Source organism: Parasteatoda tepidariorum, chromosome 8 (genome assembly GCF_043381705.1).
Source record: "Parasteatoda tepidariorum isolate YZ-2023 chromosome 8, CAS_Ptep_4.0, whole genome shotgun sequence".
In the NCBI taxonomy this organism is placed as follows: domain Eukaryota; kingdom Metazoa; phylum Arthropoda; class Arachnida; order Araneae; family Theridiidae; genus Parasteatoda; species Parasteatoda tepidariorum.
Window position 1 is genome coordinate 31,138,334 of NC_092211.1, and position 21,718 is coordinate 31,160,051.

Here is a 21,718-nt window from a genome sequence, read left to right on the forward strand (position 1 = left end):
GAATTTTAATTAAGATTATTTTTTTTTCCTCGAAATTCATGTCTATTAATTACTTTCTATAGCTATGCAAGTCTATATTAAGACAGCATTAAGTGTGTACTTTCAGTCTCAAGAGTCAAAAGATTTTTTAAAATTTAATTTCAAATGTGTTGGAATTTAACACACACTAAGAAAGAAATTAATTTCGTTAACTAAAATTAATTAACACAGCAATTTATTTAAAAAAAATTTTAAAACTAAGAAAAGAAAACAATAAAAGTATCAATAATTTAAAACACTGTTTTTTAACTTTTAAAATCAATATATACATTAAAAAAATCAGTTGATTTAAATCAATGATTTTTTAAAAAAAATCATTTGATTTAAATCATGATTTAAATTGTGATTTAAATCAAGCTGATTTAAATCAACGAACCCTGGTTTTAACCCTCACTAAAGCAAATACAAACATATCATGACCAAGAAGCAGCACTTTAATTATGACATTCGTTATGTACATAAAATAATTTTACTTAAACATAGGTTGAGAATACATCATCTTACACAGGATCCTCGGATTTTCTGCAGTAGCTCCCGCTTTATGGAATCTGACACAAGCTCTGAAAAAAATAATATTGATGATTCAAAATTAAAGTACTATAAATAAAAAATAATACTTGTAATTTTTTTTAGTTTTTCATTTCAGATAGAGAACAAAAACACATATTTTTTCCAGCTAAAGTTTCATGAAGCTACAATGACCCCCGTGATAGATATTATAGAGGTGAATGTGGTCAAGTTTTGAATTTAAAGTAATTTGCAATTAAAATTTTCAAAAATAAAACGAAATTGATACAGTTCTTTTATAAGTAGGCTAGATACAAAAATGACTCTTTTTAGCTGTTTAACCACAGAAATTTATTGCGAATTCTATAACATAAATTTAACAAGTACATATAGCAGTGCTGTTTGATTTTTGAATTGTGTGAATATTTTTTTTTATAATTCCAATGGCAAACTCTTACAACATTAACAAAGAACTGGATAAATAAATGCTAAAAAGGTTTTTGATTTTTGATCGATTGTAAAATAACATAAAAAAAGTGTATGAAGTTTTGATCTTTGTCCGTCGTTTAAGACGACGATACATACACATAACGTCATGGTCTGCAGGGCTCTGTCGGTTCCTTTTCATTTGCTGTTGGTAGTTCAAGCGTGGATCATGACTTCATCCATTAAATGGTAGTATTTAAGCTTCTGTTGAAGCCGATTACTTGGTATTCTTTCTTTTGTCACTCTGCTTGTGAGAGTACGTCTACCAGTTTAAAATGTTCTAAAATAAATTTATTACTATAGAAACTTCGTCTTTTATTTGTCTTGTTGACATACAGATACGATATTCTGCAACAATCTCGGATATCAAGAACAGGAATAAAAGAAACACAATAAGAGAAAACGTTTTTACATTTCAATGCTTATTGACACATTTTTTTAAACAATTTGAAATAAAGGTTACTTTATAAACTCTTTCAAAGGAATGAAGTTTTAACAAAAAGTTTTTTGAAATTATTTTCTTTGTTATAGTCAAATTTTTATTACCGGGCATAGCAAACAGATTTAAATACCTGGTTATTAACTCTAATTACCTAATCCAAGATATTTAGAATTGGCTGAATAACTGAGGAAAATTTTTTTGGACCGGCTACCCCTGTGGCAGTTTTTTCTAGTTTTCTGCAACAATTCTCTCTAGTACTAATACCTTTTTGAAAAAGCATTTTTAATAGTAGCAGAAATAAATGTCACAAATTTAAAGCAACAGAAGCACTTGTGTTTACAAAAAAAACCTTGTGTATGGAATAGAACAAATGTTTTTTTTTTTTAAATCTTAATATAAAAGAATACATATTCTAATATTATTGGCAATATTCTCCTGTTCTAAAAAATATTTGTAAAGTTAAACCTTTTTAAATTTTTCCTATTTGAAAGTTACTTTTTATAATATCAATCTGAAATTCTAGCTAAAGCCAGTCATTGCAGAATTTTTTTATTCTTAAAAGTAGAAGAAAAAATCATGAGGATTTATTCCACCTCCGCTATGTGAAAAATGCATTTTTTTAAATATAATTCTGCAGAAAGGGGAAAAAAGTTCTGCAGAAAAAAAAATATTTCGAAAAATTCTGCAGGTAAAAAAAAAAAAAAACTTCTTCGCTTCCCAAATGAAAAAATCTTTCTGCAAGAGCTCTTTAACGTTCTGTGACAATGTTGCCATGATTCTGTCACAGCGCCTTCTACATCTCTACATTAAACCACTTTTTTAAAAAAAAGAATTCCACAATATACTCAAGATCCTGTTAAATCATGTTTCGTAATAAAGGAGTTTGAAAAAATAAAATTTTTTAAAAGAATGTTGTTCACCTCTGCCTTTAGGTGTCATTTCTTTCACTAGACTTTCAACAGTGACATTTTCAACACCTTTTTCACGAATGATATCTGAAATAAAAATATTGAAATGACTCGAGGTGTCACAATATGTAATATTTTTAACTAACCAAAAATAACACAGAACTATAATTTCCAGCATAGGATGAAGAACCATAGATTAAAAAATATATTAGCGCATAATATACAAATATCATGAAACGAAACTTCCCAATTGTAAAAATTATAAAAGCATCTCATTTACAGATATGAGATTTCAAAAAGAAAAAATACAAAAGAAATAAAAAGAATGTGTTATGACCAAGGTTCGGTGATTTTAAGCTTCTTAAAACATCTTTCTCAGGGTTGCCACTCATATTAGGAAAAAAAAAATTCGCTGCGTTTTCTCCGCACGTATGATATACACAGTATATTAAGAGGAAACACACAATCACTGTGCTCTTGTCTGAGCTATATCAGGTTAACTATACTAGTTTCAATTGTTAGAAAAACTTAAAAAAACAGCTTAACTTACTTAAAACAAATAATGCTATAGTTTAGTATAGCTGAAATATCATCCTTAAATATCCCATAGAATGCGCATTGAGTGGTCACCATTTTTTGAAAGACGAAAATAAGAAAAAAAAATTCCTGTTTTTCTCCAGTTTGTTAAGAAAGAATCGAAATTCCCTGCATTTTCCCTGTTATTTAGGTAATTCCCTGTGGAGTGGCAACCTTGTTTTTTAAAGGATAATAAAAATCCAATTTAAATAAAACAAATCAAATAAATTGGCCAAATAGCTTTAAATAACACTAAAAATAGTAACCCGGAAATATAGGCACTCAAGAGCTTGCAGAGCACACCATCCATAAGCTTTAGATTTAATAAGGCTTTAAAATGTGATAGAACATGTTTTATTCTTATTTGTATTGCAGTAAAGGCATTTTTTTTTATTCCTAATGTGTAAAATTTTAGGGAATGTTTATATAATTCAGCTAACTTATTTCTTGTCAAATATTCCTCTATTTTTTTTTTAAAAAAAAAATTGATGTTTTAGCAAACTTTATTTTAAAGTTAAATAGTAGAAATCAATTATTTCAAACTAGGAGTAGACTAGATATCAAAAAAAAAAAAACTTTTAATGAAGCTCTTGATTAATTATCGTAAATGAAATAATACTATGGAAAAAAAGAAGAAAAAGTGACAGTGAAATTTTAAACTTTTTAAAAATTATGTGTATAAATTCAAAATTATGAAATTTCGTGTTTTTTTAAGAAATATATATTACTTTCATGTCGTAGTTAATACAAAAAAAAAAAAAAAAAACTTTATAAATTTTTTAAAAGTAACTATCAAAATAAAAAAATTTATACTCCAATTAAAAATACATTAAATTAACAACACTGATATCTAAATATAAATACAGCACATTCCTTTATAGGTGACACAAATTTAATATGGTATCCTTATTTTATAACTTGTTACACAATCCTTCTGTTTATTTACCTAAAAAAAAATTTCAATTTGTATATATATATAATAAAAAGCTTCAACTAATCTTTTTATATTATTCCTTTATCAATATCATAATTTAATATTCTAAACGAAATGCTTTTTCTCACACTTTAATATACACATCACGTCTTTAAATGTATTTTTATTTCAAGTATGCATTAATTAAAATTTTAACGTTTATCCCTCTAACTGACTGCAAGAAGGATCTTTTCCCTGAACCTATTTTAAAGACCTATTACAATTATTAAAATTTCCCTCTTTCCCTAAAACAATACATTTTTACAGATTTACTTTGCAAGATTTTTCTTAATATTTATTAAGGTGCACAACAATTTTGTGTCACTTGAATGCTAGGACTTCAGGAATATGTCTCAGTAAATAATAATTAGGTACAGTCTAGTGACCTGAAACCTGCCTTGTTCTACCTCTTAGCGCAACATTCTAATAAATATATCATCTCCAATACGAAAATATTTCGGTGAGAACTAGCAATTTTTAATTTTCTTTTAACCATTTGTTCCAGTTTTTTCGAAAATGTCAGCTGCAGGAGAAAAAAAAAATTCTATATAAAAAAAAATTAAAAATTCATGTAAAGCGGAAGTAATTGTCAAAATGTAATGTAAATGCGAAATGGGAAAGAGTAATGCATTGTAGGGAAATTTCAGTACAAAATCGCCTGCTGGCTCAACGCTCAGAGGGTTGAGGTCGTTGTTATATGTTTAGCATTAACAAATAAGTACCAGGGGTCTGTCCAGACATTTTGTGAAAGGTCCGTTTTTGTAAAAATGTGAAAAAATTACTCGTAATTTGTGAATATAAAAAAAGGTTAAGTCACATTCTTTCAACCAGGGTTCGTTTTTGTGAATTTGTGCAAATAGGTTCCGTTATTGTAAAAAAACTTTTTCAAATTGTAAAGACATACAAGATTATGCTCAACACTGTAAAATCATAATTAAAAAAATAAAATTTTAAAAAATCAACAATAATTGCAGCAACTAAATTAGCGATGCAACATGCAAATATTTGGTATTTAGCCTATACTGCTGAATGCAGACTATTCATTTCGGACGAATATAGGAAGAAGTGTCGGCCGAAGACAAAATTTAGTTCGTTTACATCTTTCTTTCCCCCCTTCCTGGGAAGGGTTTATTAGATTAACAAAACAATAATGAAGATACAGTAGAGTCCCGATAATCCGAACCCCGGTTATCCGAGTTTCCGCTTTAACCGAGCTATCAAATATTTTAAGGATTTTTTTTGTTCTAGTTTATTTTTTATTTTAAAAATACCGCCTAAAAATAAATCTGAATTTTATCTTCCGAACACTCGGGAAAACAAAATCTAACATCTTGATCCCATGAAATGATTGTTAATATTGTCAATAATGAAAATGAACCTAGCAAAGATGATGAAGACAGTGACGATGAAAATCAACATATAAAAATCTCTCACACAGATGAACTTAAAGCTGTCAAAAATGCTACTGAATACATANATTGCAGCTACTAAATTAGCGATGCAACATGCAAATATTTGGTATTTAGCCTATACTGCTAAATGCAGAATATTCATTTCGAACGAATAAAGGAAGAAGCGTCGGCCGAAGACAAAATTTAGTTCGTTTACATCTGTCTTTCGTTCATCCCTTCCTGGGAAGGGTTTATTAGATCAACAAAACAATAATGAAGATACAGTAGAGTCCCGATAATCCGAGCCCCGGTTATCCGAGTTTCTGCTTTAACCGAGCTATCAAATATTTTAAGGATTTTTTTTGTTCTAGTTTATTTTTTATTTTAAAAATACCGCCTAAAAACAACTCTGAATTTTATCTTCCAAACACTCGGGAAAACAAAATCTAACATCTTGATCCCATGAAATGATTGTTAATATCGTCAATAATGAAAATGAACCTAGCAAAGATGATGAAGACAGTGACGATGAAAACCAACATATAAAAATCTCTCACCCAGATGAACATAAAGCTGTCAAAAATGCTACTGAATACAAAAACAACAAAAAGAGGCGACACCAGCCTTCTTGTTATCCCTAAAAAATGGTGAAACATTGCTGCAGAAAAGCACCAAAGTTATGTAAAACAGAAAACGATTAAGGACTTTTTTTTAAGTAAAAACTCTTTAATTCTCGCAAAGTATACTTTTTAAGTTTATTCAAGTAACCTTTTTAATAATAATAGGAATTGTATGTGATATACTCGTATAAATTTTATATTTCTTAAATATATTACATTTATACCAACTCTTTTTCTTTCTTTATTTATATTCTTCGTTTTAACCGAGTTTTTCAGTTATCTGAGTTAGTCGTGGTCCATATTAACTCGGATAATCGGGACTCTACTGTAAATAAATTTGTGAAGGGTCCGATTAAAAGATAAATTATTTTGTGAAGGGCCGTTTTTAAGTTAAAATATTTTGTGAAGGGTTCGTTTTTATGAAGATATTTTGTGGAGGGTCTGTTAACGGACCCAAATTTCTTCTAAGCAGACCCCTGAATATAAAACCTTCATTAATAAACCTCCATTAATGAACTTCATGAATAAACTTCCAATTTATTCCAAGAAATTTCCAATTTATAACGAGAAATACTCTCATCAACTCGAAAATAACATAATTGAGGAAAACGACTTTGTTAAGTGTCAAGTTGTTCAATTTAAATTAAGAAATAGCAATAATCAAATAGATGAACAAGAATCTTACCACGGCATACTGCTTTCATCTCATCTCGCCATCCACTTTCTGTCAATCTAGTTTTCAGCAACTCTTTTAATCTAAATAAACATGAGTTAAACAAATATTAAAAACTTGCTGATGGCAGTTCGTGAAAAAATAAATAAGTTCTAGAAAAATTGATTTCATAAATATATTACTAAATAAGTTTTTTTTATGTACAAATTTTGAAGTTCTTTTTTATTTTATTTCCAATGGCAAAGAACAAACTCCTATAAGATTAACAAAGAACAGAAATAAAAAAGTACACCATACGAGAAAAGAGTCAATGCCCCACCAGCAAATGTCAAACACTCCAGTATCCATTGGGGCAAAAGCTTCTTTGGTGGTTCCCCTCAGCATCACTACTTCAGTAATGAAAAATAGAACTTTATGGAGGTGCTTAAATTTTTGACCTCATTATGCATATATGACAAGAAAATTGAGTCGAACCTAAAATAGCTTTAAAGTCTCTCCAATGGTTAGACGAAATATCGTTTTGTCCATTTTACCGATTTTCTGGCAATTCTATGTCCATCATGCCGAATGCAGTTTTCTGATTGTTAACTTTGTCATCTAGCTGCGAAAAATTCATATCCTTGCTGACATTTGGGCGGAATTCAGCTAAATTTTCGCAATTACGACGGCTCACTTTAGCCAATCAGAAGCCTGTATGTTTGTAAACATATCGCACTTTGCGATATGTAAAAATACATGCTATTGTCCATCGTAATTGCAAAAATTTAGCTGAATTCCACACTAAAATGCCATGGATTTACGAAATATAATAGATATTTTGCTTTCATACGATAGTTTAATGAAGAAACTAACATAAAACTGACAGATTTTACACTGTACTGATATTTTATTTTTTAAAAAAAGTTCTTTAAAGAAGGAAACCAAAAATTAAACTTTCAATTCAATTTGGGGCCCCCCCCTCTGATGTAGGGTCCAGGAAAACTGCCTGTATGCCCCTGCCTTTGTCAGGCTCTGATCGTTTCACCTCAGAGACCCCACGCAAAGCCGTGCATCCCAACAAACGTCCATGATTTTGTTTCTTCCACAAAATAGAGTTCATCATCATAGTTGGCCAGACAGCCCAATGTGAGCCAATGCTTTCCTCTGAAGATGTCTCCATGACGACTTCCAATTTATCTTTGATCTCCAATTCCTTTCATTAATTGCGAGAAAATCAGACTCCACCGAGTCAGCCCATCTCAACCGCTGCCTTCCCCGCTTTCTTGTGGGTCTAAAAAGCAGTATCTTTTTTATTGTGTTGTCGTCACTCATTCGAATCACGTGGGCAATCCAATTCATTATATTTATTTTTATGTATTTAATAATATCAGGTTGTTTATAAATCTTGTACAGTTCAAAGTTAAATCTCCTTCTCCAGTTATTGTTTTCATTTACACCACAAAGTTTTACCCGCAATATCTTTCTCTCAAATATTGCGATGCAATTTTCCTCCAGTTTTGTCATTGTCCAAAGCTTCAGAAGACTGGCCAGACAAGAGTTTTGTAGATAAAGAACTTTGCTTTTCTAGAAAGAAACCTAAATTTAATAAATCTTCTCATCCCATAGACAGCCCTATTAGCCAGATAGTCAGTTTTTTTATTTCAGGAGTAATTCTGTTGTCAATGGTAATAATTGATCCTAAGTAAGTAAAATTCAAGATAGGGATCCGGGACTCTGTTTCTTGAGAATAACATATATTTTGCTTTCTCTACATTTATGACCAAGCCCATTTGCCTTGCAGCCACCTCAAGGGCAAGAAATGCCTCTTTCAGGGCAGGAAGGGAATGAGCAATTATATCAACATCATCAGCATATGCAAGTAGTTGTACTGATCTAGTTAAAAAGGTGACCACTGGTATTGATGTTTAATCACGAATAACTCTCTCAAGCGCAATATTAAAAAGAAGACAGGAGAGAGAATCTCCTTGTCGAACACCCGCGAATGTGTCAAAATTTTCTGACAGAGACCCCAGAAACTTGATCTTACACTTTGTATCTTTCAATGTAAGTCTCGTCAATTTAATGAGTTTTGAAGGTATTTTAAAATTATTCATTGTTTCAAAAAGATAATTTCTATTGATACTATCAAAAGATGATGTGTTTCAATCAATTCCATTGATTTCTCTAAAATCTGACAGAGACAAAATATCTGATCTTTAGTTGATTTTCCAGCATGGAATCCACATTGATATTTTCCTATTTGCGAGTCAATTAATGGTAACAGCCTGAGATATAAAATTCTAGATAGAATTTTATAAGTTATACAAAGAAGACTAATGCTACAATAAAAATGGGCGGTTAGGACATGTGAAAATACCATTTGAGTGAAGGTGGTTTGCCAGAAGTACAAGTTTTGAAGAACTCGCATGGATATTAGTACAAATAACATAATATAAATTAACTTTTTTTAAAGAATAATTTGTAGTTATTAATAATTAGACATAAAAAGAAATATTGTGAACAAAATATATCAGAAGATTCACCAATAAGTAAATGACTTCAACACAAAAGATTGTTAAAAAAAAAATCTTGATAATTTTTAGGACATTGTTTTTAAGACAGTAAAATGCCCGCTATAACATAATATATTTGTATATAACATAATATAATACGCTATAACATAATATATAAGTATATTTGTTGTAGTTATCAGCCCTGAATTCATTACTTTTTGATCTTTGTATATAAATGCGATGTGGTGTTCATAAAGATACTCATTTTGTTAACAAATTAAATTAGCCAAAAATTTTTTTGTGAACTTTATATCAAAATTTATAGTCACAAATTAATGAAAATAGAGCTGAATGTTTCTTATATTTTAACAAATGTAAAAAGTACATGCAAAGTTAAAAGTTTCTATGTTTTTACTTCTGAGTGCAGCCACCAAATTGTTTCGTTTTTAACTTTACACATAATTTTTTTAAAGCCTTTCAAGTGCTGTTCCTCGCAGGTCGCCGTAGTCATAGCCACGCAGGTCGTCAGGCTACCAAAGTAGGGAGCCATCCCCTCTGCAGACGATCAAAATTGCGATGGCATGTCTTTGGATCATCCTAAGAGATGTTTCTCAGACCTTGGCCAATAGTCAATTGAGCAGCTCTAGCGTGATGTAAATAAAGTCCCTACCTACCTTAAGTGCTTTTTTTTTATGATAATAATTTTAAATGTTAACCTAGTGATGAAGTTACAAGCTGACCTGTTTAAAAACTATCGCATTGAAATTAAAATGGTAAAAGGGAAAAGTTACTTCAGATTGCTCAAACTTCAATTTTTGCACAGACGTACTCTGAAAAGGTTGGTAATTGGTTACTAAGGTGTTGATTTTGATTTCCGTTTGCAGTTTTAACGAGTGGGTAGTATGAGCAATACATACACGAGACATTAAATTCCCTATACTTGGAGTAATCTTCCAAATTGCAAAAATAATAAAATTTTGGTGGAACATTATTTTAAAAAGAATTCTTATGTGAGTAAGGGAGAAAAACTTATTTGCTTACCACTTTACAAGGGTGTGGGGGATCGTGCAGTTCATATCTGGAATTTTTTTAAAAAAAATTTCAATGGCGAGTACTTGGGTCCCAAACAGATTTATAAAAGAATATATTATATAATTTAAAATTAAATTTACATTGTCTGTATATATTTGTACTTTCAAATGTCATACTTTATTTTGTAAGTAAATGTATCACTGGGGGATACTCTGCAGCGTTGGTATTATACCCCCTCTAATATTTTGCGTTAGAAAACACCTGCGGCTTAATCAGTACCTCTCACACCCTTTTTATAAACTTATGAGAGTCGGACATGCTCAAGGATACTATTCTCTCAACATAGAATTGAGTTAACATGTTTTACATACTGGTGAATTGAAATCATATTTTTGAAGTGGTAGACACACTACACACACCTAACAGATTTTGCCTCCATAACCAGAACTTGCTTTCCAATTATGATGCATCACTACAAGGACAGGATTCAACTAAAAGTATAGTTTATTAAAATTTTTAACAATTAACACATAATTTCTAGAACTTAAAAAACGATACCTGTACTTAAAAAAGTCATCAAGTTACTTGAAAAATTTAAATTACATAAAGTCAATTAAAAAAAAAAGCTTTTTTAAATCACAAGTTTTATTTTGCGATGAGAAACTTGTTACCACTTAAATAGTTGTAGTCTATTTACGTCACACTAGGAGTTGACACTGTTTATTTAAAGACACTGGAATACATCTCTGACGATGTCCCGAAGACATGCCATCTTAGCAGAGGGGATGGCATCCCCGCTTCGGTAGCCTGATGACCAACACGCGAAGTTGAGCACTTTACGGTAGAACAATTTAACAAGGACCAATACAAGAACCCTTGGTCCCATCGCAGACTGATCAAAGTGGTCATCCACCTGAACACTGAGAGCAAACAGCAATGCTTGACACTTTAATAAACTGCTGATTTGGTGTCTTAACGATCAGTCCATGGGGGGGGGTGATATATGTTGAAATAGATTTCAATAAATGCCAACAAACTTTGCAAAGATAAACACAACTAATTTTAAGAGCTAATTTTAAATAAGAAAGCTGAAAAAACATGACTAATACAATGTTTTTAAAAACACACTTTTTACAAAAAAAAGAAAAGAGTGAAAATAGCAATTACTAACTTTTCAACATCAGATGGTTCAATGAATGTTTTATGCTCAACCATGGCAACCTAAAAAAAAAAAAGCGATTGAAAGTTATAAAAATTTAGATTTAAATGAAAATAAAGATAGGCTTTCTGTTCTATCATCAAGGAATCTGGTTGAATCAAATTGCTATAAAAAAATTAGTTAGAAAAAAAAATGAATAAAAAAAAAAATGAAACCTCAAAACAACATTAATTCTAATCTAAACAATTATATTCAATATGTTGTTGTGCTAATGATTTAATAATGATTATTTAAGTAATATAATATAATTTAATCCTTTTTATTTTTATGGAACTAAATATTATTTGAATGTCACATATGATTGATGGAAAGAAAATGGGGCATTTTAAACCATCAATTATGGTATCTTTTGAACAGTACTTTTTGTTCCGTTATAAGGGGTCTGTTCAGACACTTTGTAAAAGGTCCTGTTTTTAAAAAATTGTGAAAAAACTATTCCTAATTTGTGAATATAAAATAAGCATTAAGTCACATTCTTTCAACCAGGGTCCTGTTTACGTGAATTTGTGAAAATAGGGTCCGGTTATTGCAAACAACCTTAACAAGGAGTTTTTAAATTGCAAACAGATACAAGATTATGCTCAACACTGTAAAATTATAATTAAAAAAAATTAAATTTTCAAAAATAAACAGCAATTTCTGCTACGAAATTAGAGATGCAACAAAACAAATATTTGGTATTTATCCTATGCTGCTGAACGCAGAATACTCATTTCGGATGAATAATGGAAACAAAATCACTCACATTTTTAATAATTTCAATTNCAAGAATATGCTCAACAATTTCTGCTACTAAATTAGAGATGCAACCTACAAATATTTGGTATTTAGCCTATACTGCTCAACGCAGTATAGGCTAAATAATGGAAACAAAATCACTTACATTTTTAATAATTTCAATTGACATATTTTAAATAACACAACTTAGTTATGTATTACTTTTAATGTGTTACGCATTCAGTAAATTTAAACAATTCTTAAATTTTTAATATTTTTTTTAAAAAAATTGACACAAGTTTTAACAAAACAATAATGAAGATAAAACTTTTTTTTGAAGGGTCCGATTAAAAGATAAATTATTTTGTGAAGGGTCGGTTTTTAAGTTAAAATAATTTGTGAAAGGTCCATTTTGATGAAAGATATTTTGTGAAGTGTCTGTTAACGATTACTGCTAAAGACTTAATGATTTTCACTTATTTTTTTAAATGTGATAATGATTTACTAAATGCAATAACGGAAATAATTAGTGTGTTTTTCCCCTCAACTAAATTAAAAAATATTGCCCATAATCTTAGAGTAAAAAAATACTACACATTCAATGAAAATGATTAGATGAGTTTTTTTTTTTTTTTTGTAAACACACAGCGCTTTTATTACTTAAAATAGTAAAATACATAATTGTTATTATTGAAAGCATCTTGCAGAAAGATACGAGTGCTAGAGAGTTTTGTAGCAGATAGCTCAAAAAAATTCTGTGACAGGGATACTTCCAGTGGCGGATTACCTATTAGGGCATGGCCTGGGGCCCCCTTAAAAATGGTTTCTTTAAAAATAAATTTTAAAAAATTAAGAAAAACAATGATTTAAAAAAAAAATCAATTTCAAATATATATTAATAAAATACGATAATTTTTTTACAGAATGTTAATCATATTTATTTATTATTTATTTCAGTTATTATAGTTCAAGACAAACTTGGATCTGTTTTTCCAAATGTTGAAACTGCTCTTAGCATTTTTCTAACTCTTATGATAACAAATCGTTCTACGGAGCACTCGATTTCAAAAATGAAACGAATCAAGAGAGAACAAAGAACCGTCGTGTTTCAAAAACGATTAGGCATGCTACGTTTGATGTTTATTAAATCAGATGTTCTCTGTGAAACTAATTTTGATAACATTATAGATGAGTCTATTGATCGCAAGAATAGAAAAAAAGATTTTTGAATACCAATTTTATAGTAGCGTTGATTTTGTAAAGTGTTAATAAATTTCAAATTTTATTATTATATTTAAGTTCTAATTTAACAAAATAAAATAAAATTTAATTTATTATTATTTTAAATATGCTTTCATAAATGATAAGTTATATAAATACTTTTATATTTGAATAAAGAAAAAATATAAGAGAAAAAAAAATTTAATCTAAGGGCCCTAAAAATTTGAATGGCCTAGGGCCCCGCTTATGCTTAATCTGGCACTGGGCACTTCCAATAATTCAGTCAGGCGAGAGTCAAAACATTTCAAGAATTCTTTTGGGAAGAGTTTGAAACATGTGACATTCTGCAGAGTTTCAGCAATAGAATTTTTTACAGCAGTAAATTAAAAGCACAGCTATTGTAAGCACTTATTGTAAGCATAGAAAACTGGATTGGATGATTGACTGCATTAAAGCTTGAAATCTATTATTATTATAATAAAGAAAATAAATATTTGGCTCTTGGAAACATGATTAACAAATAAATTTAATTATGAACTCTTAGAGTATTACAAAATACTTTCTAAAAAGGTCAGAATATCTTCTATAAAACATTAATGTTCTTAAATTTAAAAAAAAAAAAAAAAAGTTAGAAAAACTACGTTTCACAAAATTTATTTTTACCATAGAATAATTTTCCCTAACATAAAATGAACAGAAACTTCAAATGAATTATTGTAATTTTTTAAAAAATATTAGGAGGATAACTTATAATAATATTTAAGGCATATTGACAATACTTTATTCAATCTCTAGTATTTATACTTCTCTTTTTAAGAGCATTTTATAGAAAAATCTGCACACGAGTAGAAATTTATACAGACAGAGCTTTTTGGTCAATTTTTTAATAAATAAAATACATATTTTTCTGTATTTATTAGTACTTTTCAGCTTAAGAGTGGCTAATTTTCACAAATTTGAGTTTTCACTTGAAAATACATTAAGATTTTTTCGGCAAACTATACTATTTTATAACTATTTTGTTTAAATTGCAATACAATCCTGGCAAACGGAAAAGTACTAATACAACAATAATTTAAAACATTATATTACGTTTAAGTAATTTAAAATTAAAATTACCTGAATTGCGAAGGATTTCGCTTGTTTACCTTTATGCTTGTGAGCAAGCTTTTTTTTTTTTTTTTTTGCGTATCCGTTAGCTTATTTCTGTCTAGATTCGTATTTTTCTGCCTTCCGAATCATCTTAAAAAGCTAAAAGCTTGTTGGCTAAACAGTCATAAAACTAAGACTTATACTTCCGACTGGTTTTAGGTAGCTTATTGTTTACATCAACCATCCTTAAATGCCGCATTTAATACAAACGCCAGCCAAAAGTTAACAAATATCTCCTTAAGCAATTTTTGTGGAGAAAAGCATGTCTGAATTCGATAATTATTCTAATTTAAAAGATTTGGGCTGGATTAATATCCCAGGAGTTAATTTTATTATGAAATATAAATTTTCCGAGGAAGGATACTCCATTTTAGTTACTAATCTTAAAGAAATATTTGGCGAAAGTATTAATGAAGATCTAGTACAACAAAGATTTTCTGTAAGCCTTCCTTAATTTAGTTGTGCCGAGACACACTTTTTTGTTCTTCTGAAATGCGTTAAATGAATCTTTACCTATAATTACTTTTATTATGATTGTCTTTTTTTGTTGTTGAATGTTTTAAGTATAATACAAAGACAAAAAAGAAATTGCAATAATTAGTTTAAGGAGATTTCCATATCGTGATCTGTGGCGAAGCGAACTTTTGGCAACATCCGGGTAGCAGCCCATGAGAAACTAAAAAATACATCACAGAAAGGGACCAACTTGAAAGGTATAATTCGTAACCACTCGTTTACAAACATTTACATGTTACGTAAAAATGTTTTTTTTAGGGGAAAAGGAAAATTTTAATAATTATAATTGGTCTTTAAAATAGGACCAGGGAAATTATCCTTCTTGCAGTCAGTTAGAGGGATAAACGTTAAAAGATTAATGCATACTTGAAATAAAAGTACATTAAAAGACAATGATGTGAATATTAAAGTGTGAGAAAGAACATTTTGTTTAGAATATTAAATTAAGATATAGATAAATGAATAATATAAAAAGATTAGTTGAAGCTTATTGTGTTATATATATGTACATAGAAATTGAAATTTTTTTATGTAAATAAACAGAAAGATTGTTTAACAAGTTGTAAAATAAGGATACCAAATTTAATTTGTATCACTTATAAAGAAATGTGCTGTATTTATATCTAGATATCAGTGTTGTTTAGTTTAAAATCTTTTTGGCACCTTATCGATTGTAGTTGATGTGACAGATCATGTTACGGAAATATCCCCATTAGTTTAATTAATTGCTTTCAAATTATTGATTCATCTACAGTTTAAGTTATGTGCAATTTGTAACAGATTTTTTATTTATGTTATTTCCAGGGTTGGCAAGGTTTAGGACAGAATGGATTAATCCATGGTTTAAACCAGGGATGGGCAAACTTTTTGGGTCGTGGACCAAAAATCTAGAAAAAAAAGTTTGGTGGGCCGAGTAAAAACTTCTGAAATAAAATAAAGTCAATTCATCATTGAGTGCACGTCACTCTACATCAACTTTGCGTTTTTTAGTTGCCATTTTGGGATAAAAAATGTTTACAAATAACTCAAAAAGGCAGTAGCCATTTTATACATTTAATAATTTCACCATTTTTTACAATGACATTGTATGTGTGCTAGGACTGGGCTTTATACCGATGTAAGACAATATATCGATTTAACTCCAACATCGTAATACCGATTTATCCATTTCATCTTCAACAAAATTCCGGAGTGAGCATTTCGACTCTACTAAATCGATTTATTCATGAGAACAAACGCTAAATCGCCGTTGCTCTCTCCGATGCAGTGAAACACCGGTTTAATCATTGCGNACTAAGTGTTTTGTTAGTCATTAGCAGATTTATTTATCTATAGTGCTATTCAAGAATACTTTTATTTCATTCACGCTCGATTTTCTTAGCATAGTGGTGATACATGTGTCAGTAACTGAAACTGATGTTATACCCTTCAAAACTGTTCATACATTTTCAGTTATTTTGTAATTCCAATTTAAACTAATACATTTATCTGTAAAAACATTTTTTTTTTCAAATAGATGTCTTTTTTATCATTCTGCAATGCAGAAATTATAAAAATTTTTTAAAAAAACATTATGAAAAATAAAAGGTTAATTTTTAAACAAATTTAGTATTTTTTTTAAAAAAATTTATTATTTTTTAATATTGCCATATTTATCCTTATGCAAAAATATTATTTATCAGTATTAAAAGCATATTTATATTTAAAGGATTAGGTATTCACTTTTGTTGTTCAATGAATTGTGGAGCTTCAAAAATTATAAACCTTTTCCTATTATATTATATTATTTTCTTTTAATAAGTTATAGTAAATTGTATAAAAAATATCAAATATTTATTGATACATGTAATTATTATGTGTACAATGGTTACACCTATAGAATTTTTACATTTTACCAAAGTTCAAGTTTTTGGACACTTTAAGACAGTAAAACCCATTTGTCCTGTCCAAAACCAGTTTAGGATGTCCAAAACCCCAACCCTGGTTATTTCATAAGTGTTTATTTTTATTGCAAAATATATTAAATATGAAAAATTGTCTTTCTGACTCATTGCTATTTTCAATAATAAAGCTGCTATTGCATTTATAAATGGATGAACTAATAAAATTCAAGAATGCAATTCAATTTAATTGATAATTTATGCTTTAGCTATTTAATATTAAAATTCCTATTTACCTTTCTAAGAATTTGTGCCAACATTTTTATTTATTGAAAAATAAAAGCTGATAGCAAATTTAGAAATAATTAGCTTTTATTTCATTAAATTTTACCTGTTTGTGATGTTTAAAGTTTTCGAAAGCCGTATCTTTTCTGCAATGTTTAGATACATTTTTGATTTAGTTATTAAATAAAGTGTCTCAATATTATTACAAGTTAAATTCCAAGTGTAACAGAGGGGAAATCACACAAGTATTTCATTCTAAAAAATGTATTAAATATTTTTGAAAACAAACAATTCTGCAAGAACATACTAGGTTAGCGTGCAATGTTTTATTGGCATAAAATAATAAAAGAGCCTCATAATCAAATTGCAAGTTAATTAAAAGTACCTGCAAAAGAGGGGACAAATTAAATCTCTCATTTTTGACATACACTGTTATTTATGTTAAATTCCGTGATTTGGACCATCCTAAACATTATTTGTATTTTTTTTTTAAATTATCACATTTCGAGGTCAAATAAATTGTTATAAGACTTTTAAAATTGTAAACACATTTTTATTAAGTTTAATAGAGGGGACATCTTACAAATTAAACAAATAGTTAAACAGAAATATCACTGTCAAAAGTGACACTTCGGTTGTTTAAAGGTGGAGTTGGCAGCACTGCTATAATATCTGACGTGGGAACCCATGCTACATCTTTGTAGTTATATGTGAAAGTTTGTATTTTTTTTCCTACCAGACAGTGCTAAGAAAGAAACAATACACACATTGACTCTTCCTTTCAGTTATTTGGGCAAGAAAATTAACTACTCTATTTTTTCCTTGAACTTTAACACTTGCAAAACTATCTATTGCAACATCAAAAGAGAAAGAACCTGACATTTTTGTAGATTTATTCATACAGATATCTTCTCCTATTCTCAGGGCCAGACTTAGCCAAATTGGAGCCCCCCTCTGCTCCACTATTTAAGTAATATAAAGAACAGAACTATGGAGGAATTTAAATTTTTCAACTCATTATAGATATATAACAAGAAAATTGACTAGAACCTAAAATTAGCTATAAATGTCCCCCCTCCTTCCAATGATTAGACGAAATATCGTTCTGTCCATTTTATTGATTTTCTGACATTTCTATATCCGTCATGCTGAATACAGTTTTCTGATTGTTAACTTTGTCATATAGCTGCAAAAAATTCATATCTTTGCTGACAATAGAGTGGAATTCAGCTAAATTTTCTCAATTACGATAGCTCAGTTAAGCCAATCAGAAGCCCGTATTTTTGTAAACATACCACATTTTTCGACATGTTAAAAGGAAGAATTTTGATTGGCCAAATTTGTCCATCGTAATTGCTGGAATTTAGCTGAATTCCGTACTAGAAAACAATGGATTTAATTAATATAGATTTTTTGTGTTCATATTATAGATTAATGAAGAAGCTAACATAAAACTGACGGATTTCACACTGTACTGATATTTTGTTTAAAAAAAGTTCATTAAAGAAGGAAACCTAAAATAAGTCTTCTAATCGATTTGGGGGGCCCCTCTGATGTGGGGGCCCGGGGCAACTGCCTTAGTCTGGCTCTGTCTATTCTATACATTTTTCTCCTTCTTCAGTGGATACAGATGCATAAGAAATTAGGTAATTCCTTTGAACGCTTATGCAATAGATTCATCCTATATTTATTATACCTTTTATACTTAACATATGTTCTTCAAATGCAGTAACGTCCTTTTCAATATTCTTTTTTGGACACTGGATTACATTCGTCCCATTGCAGCAAATGATTTAGCATCATTTGGTTAAGAAGTTAATTTTCCTGCCATCATTCCTCCGCACATAACCCTCTTCACGGTATCGCCTACCCCATCAACTGCACCTTTCCCGCGACTTATGGAAGCAAAAAAAAAAATTCAATAGATTTTTATGGATGAAAAAGTTGTTTTTTTAATGGCAGGTATTGAACTTTTACGTCCTTCACCTGATAAAATGCCGAAGTGTTGCTCATTTGAAATTACCCAGTGGGCACCTATGAACCTAAGTCACAGAGGCAAGCAACATTACCCATGCCTCACTGCCACAAATACACGTTCATAGGGTGGGCCACATTCACACACAACAGAGGACAACACACAGAGAGAAACATCCATGCCCAGAGCGGGATTCAAACCCGCAGTCAGGCATGCTAACCGCTCGGCCACTTGGCCTGCTGGATGAAAAAGTAATGTTGCAAAGTGTATACTTCTGTTTGAATTGGGATGATGGTCCGTCACTAGAAATGTCAATTTCTTCCAATGTAGACCATTTAAGTTTATCAAATAGGATTTCATTGAAAGCGTGAATTGCATATTTGTCATGCTACATAATAGTCACTATGACATAACATAATTTTTTTTTCCCCTTCAGTCTAGTTGAGGAAGCCAGGCAGTGTATAAAGAGCACTGCCTGTGAGTTCAGTGGGCTGACTGTACCTCATTTTGACTGAGGAAGGTAAAGTTCCCATTAAAGTTTACTTGTAAAACACACTTTGTGAGATTCTGTCTAAGCTGCTGAAACATGGTGCGCAGCGTTATTAAAAAATGCTTAAAAGTGCTTATTTTTGATTTTCGTTTTGTAAAAGTCCTTAAAGGTGCTTTTTTCATTGAGTGTTTTTAAAAAAGTGCTCAAATTTCCCTTTTCGAAAATTACATTGTTCTATTCCACGTTTTCACGATTCATTCAATCACAGTCTATTTTGGCGTCCCGTCGGTCCATAGCTTATGAAAACGCCAATCATTTTACATGTTTGATGAAATAACTTGAGAGCCCACATGTGCGTCTACTGAGCCGGGTTCAGTGAGATTCTTGCATTCTCGTGTGCAACTCTGCTGCATTTTGCAAGATACTCTCAATTTCAGGTTTCATTTTCCATAATCTGATATCGAAACAAGAAACCTCTTCATCTTTTTATAATGGCTAATATAATCAAGAAAAGAGTTCTTTGTCAGAAACTGGTTGTTTTATCATCTGGTTATTTTATCATATATTTATCTGGTTATTTTACTCGTGTAAAGTTTTTGAAAATTATTTTGCATTTTGTTAATGTATATAGTGCTTAAAAATATTTTTTGAGTGCTTAAAAAGTGTTAACCCTGTTAAAATACTCAAATGGTGTTGATTTTTCATAGCAGTGTAATTTAAATTTTTCTAATTGGAACTCAACAGGGCCATCTTAATAGCATGTAATGATCCGCGGGCACAGATGCTCTATAACATATCATATTGTTTGAAATCGAACTAAAAATTTTCACATGCATGAAATAAGGCATTTTTAAAATATGATTTTGATTACCTTAAAAACTTAATGAACATAAGTTAAAGCATTTTTAGACTATGCATTTTTTTTAAAGTTATTTTAATCAGTTGCAATCTTCAAATAATAAAACAATTTTCAAAACCATGGAAGCTTATTAAAATAGTTAAATTTAAAAAAAATCATAAAAGTATAACAAATCAGGAAAAAAAATCAAATGATCTGAAATAGTTTGCCAAACTTAGCAGTTATTGAAACATCTTTCAATACACATCTGCCATTACCAGTATAAAAGTTGCTGTAACATAGTGCTGTGTAATTCTAAACTCTTTCAATTATGGTTTTATTTAACTAAATTTAAATACATACTTGACAGAGTTGGTGGTGGTCAAGCATTTTGAATAATATTATGACTTTACATAAAACTTGGTCATTTTAATTTATTTTACAAGTGCATATGAGCCTTGCAGGCCTCAAATTGAACTAAATGATAGTAAACTAGTTTATATAGTTATGTGTATATATATTATAAAAATCTAAAATATTTCATTATTAATCTAGGATTTGAATGTGCATGCTAAAATGAAAACAAATGTGATCATGAGAAATCTGGAAAGAAGTTTAGACATGCATTTGACTAGGGAGGATTTTATCTTCAAATTAGAATGTTTCGAGAAATGTATGAGATTCCAAGTTCAGTTCAATGTCAATAGAGCGTCTCTAATTTTTAATTTTGAGCCTTGTCTCTTATCATTCCATGAAGTAAGTAGAAATATAAAAGGTTTAAAGTATTTATTATGAATTTCTTTTAATGTGATTCTTACTCGAAAAGACACCCGGTGGCTGAGTCGTAGCGCTTCACGCTCCCGTGCGTCCTGGGTTCGATCCTCGGGTCGAGCAAGGTGAACATTCTGGACAATGCTGCACTAACAACTCTATGGCTATATTTCGGCCCATTTCTCTTCCAGCAGGATAACGGCTCCATTCACACATCGAGTCTTGCACAGACGTGATTTGACGAAATGGGTGTTCAAAAACTGGACTAGTGTCCGGATACTTTTGGCCAGATTCCATACCACTAAGTGTCTGTACACTTGGCCAGATTCCATACCACTAAGTGTCCGGATACTTTTGGCCAGATTCCATACCACTAAGTGTTCGGATACTTTTGGCCAGATAGTGTATTAACACACTTTGTAGTCATAGTTGCAATGTGAGTTTTATAACATTGGATATGTTTTAAATGTCTTTTTTTTTCTGTGAGTACTAAGTGGTTTCAGATCATATTTGAA

General features: G+C 30.0%; 2 protein-coding genes across 2 annotated transcripts in view; one reads left to right on the top strand and one right to left on the bottom strand.

The window, feature by feature from the left end:
- Positions 1-452: 452 nt before the first annotated feature.
- On the bottom strand, positions 453-14,511 carry LOC122271491 (transcription and mRNA export factor ENY2-1). Its single transcript, XM_043052954.2, has 5 exons — positions 14,416-14,511; positions 11,311-11,360; positions 6,628-6,698; positions 2,395-2,469; positions 453-599 (listed from the first exon to the last, which is right to left on the bottom strand). Exons 2-5 carry the CDS (start codon positions 11,352-11,354, stop codon positions 535-537), a joined length of 255 nt encoding a protein of 84 aa, XP_042908888.1. The 5' UTR covers positions 11,355-11,360; positions 14,416-14,511; the 3' UTR covers positions 453-534.
- An 86-nt stretch (positions 14,512-14,597) lies between these two features.
- Positions 14,598-21,718, top strand: part of LOC107440379 (uncharacterized) — a gene marked incomplete in the record, with an annotated part of 42,662 nt that continues 35,541 nt past the window's right edge. Inside the window, 2 exon segments of the mRNA XM_071184575.1 lie at positions 14,598-14,887; positions 20,988-21,188. Of these exon segments, the coding sequence (XP_071040676.1) occupies positions 14,711-14,887; positions 20,988-21,188 (378 nt within the window).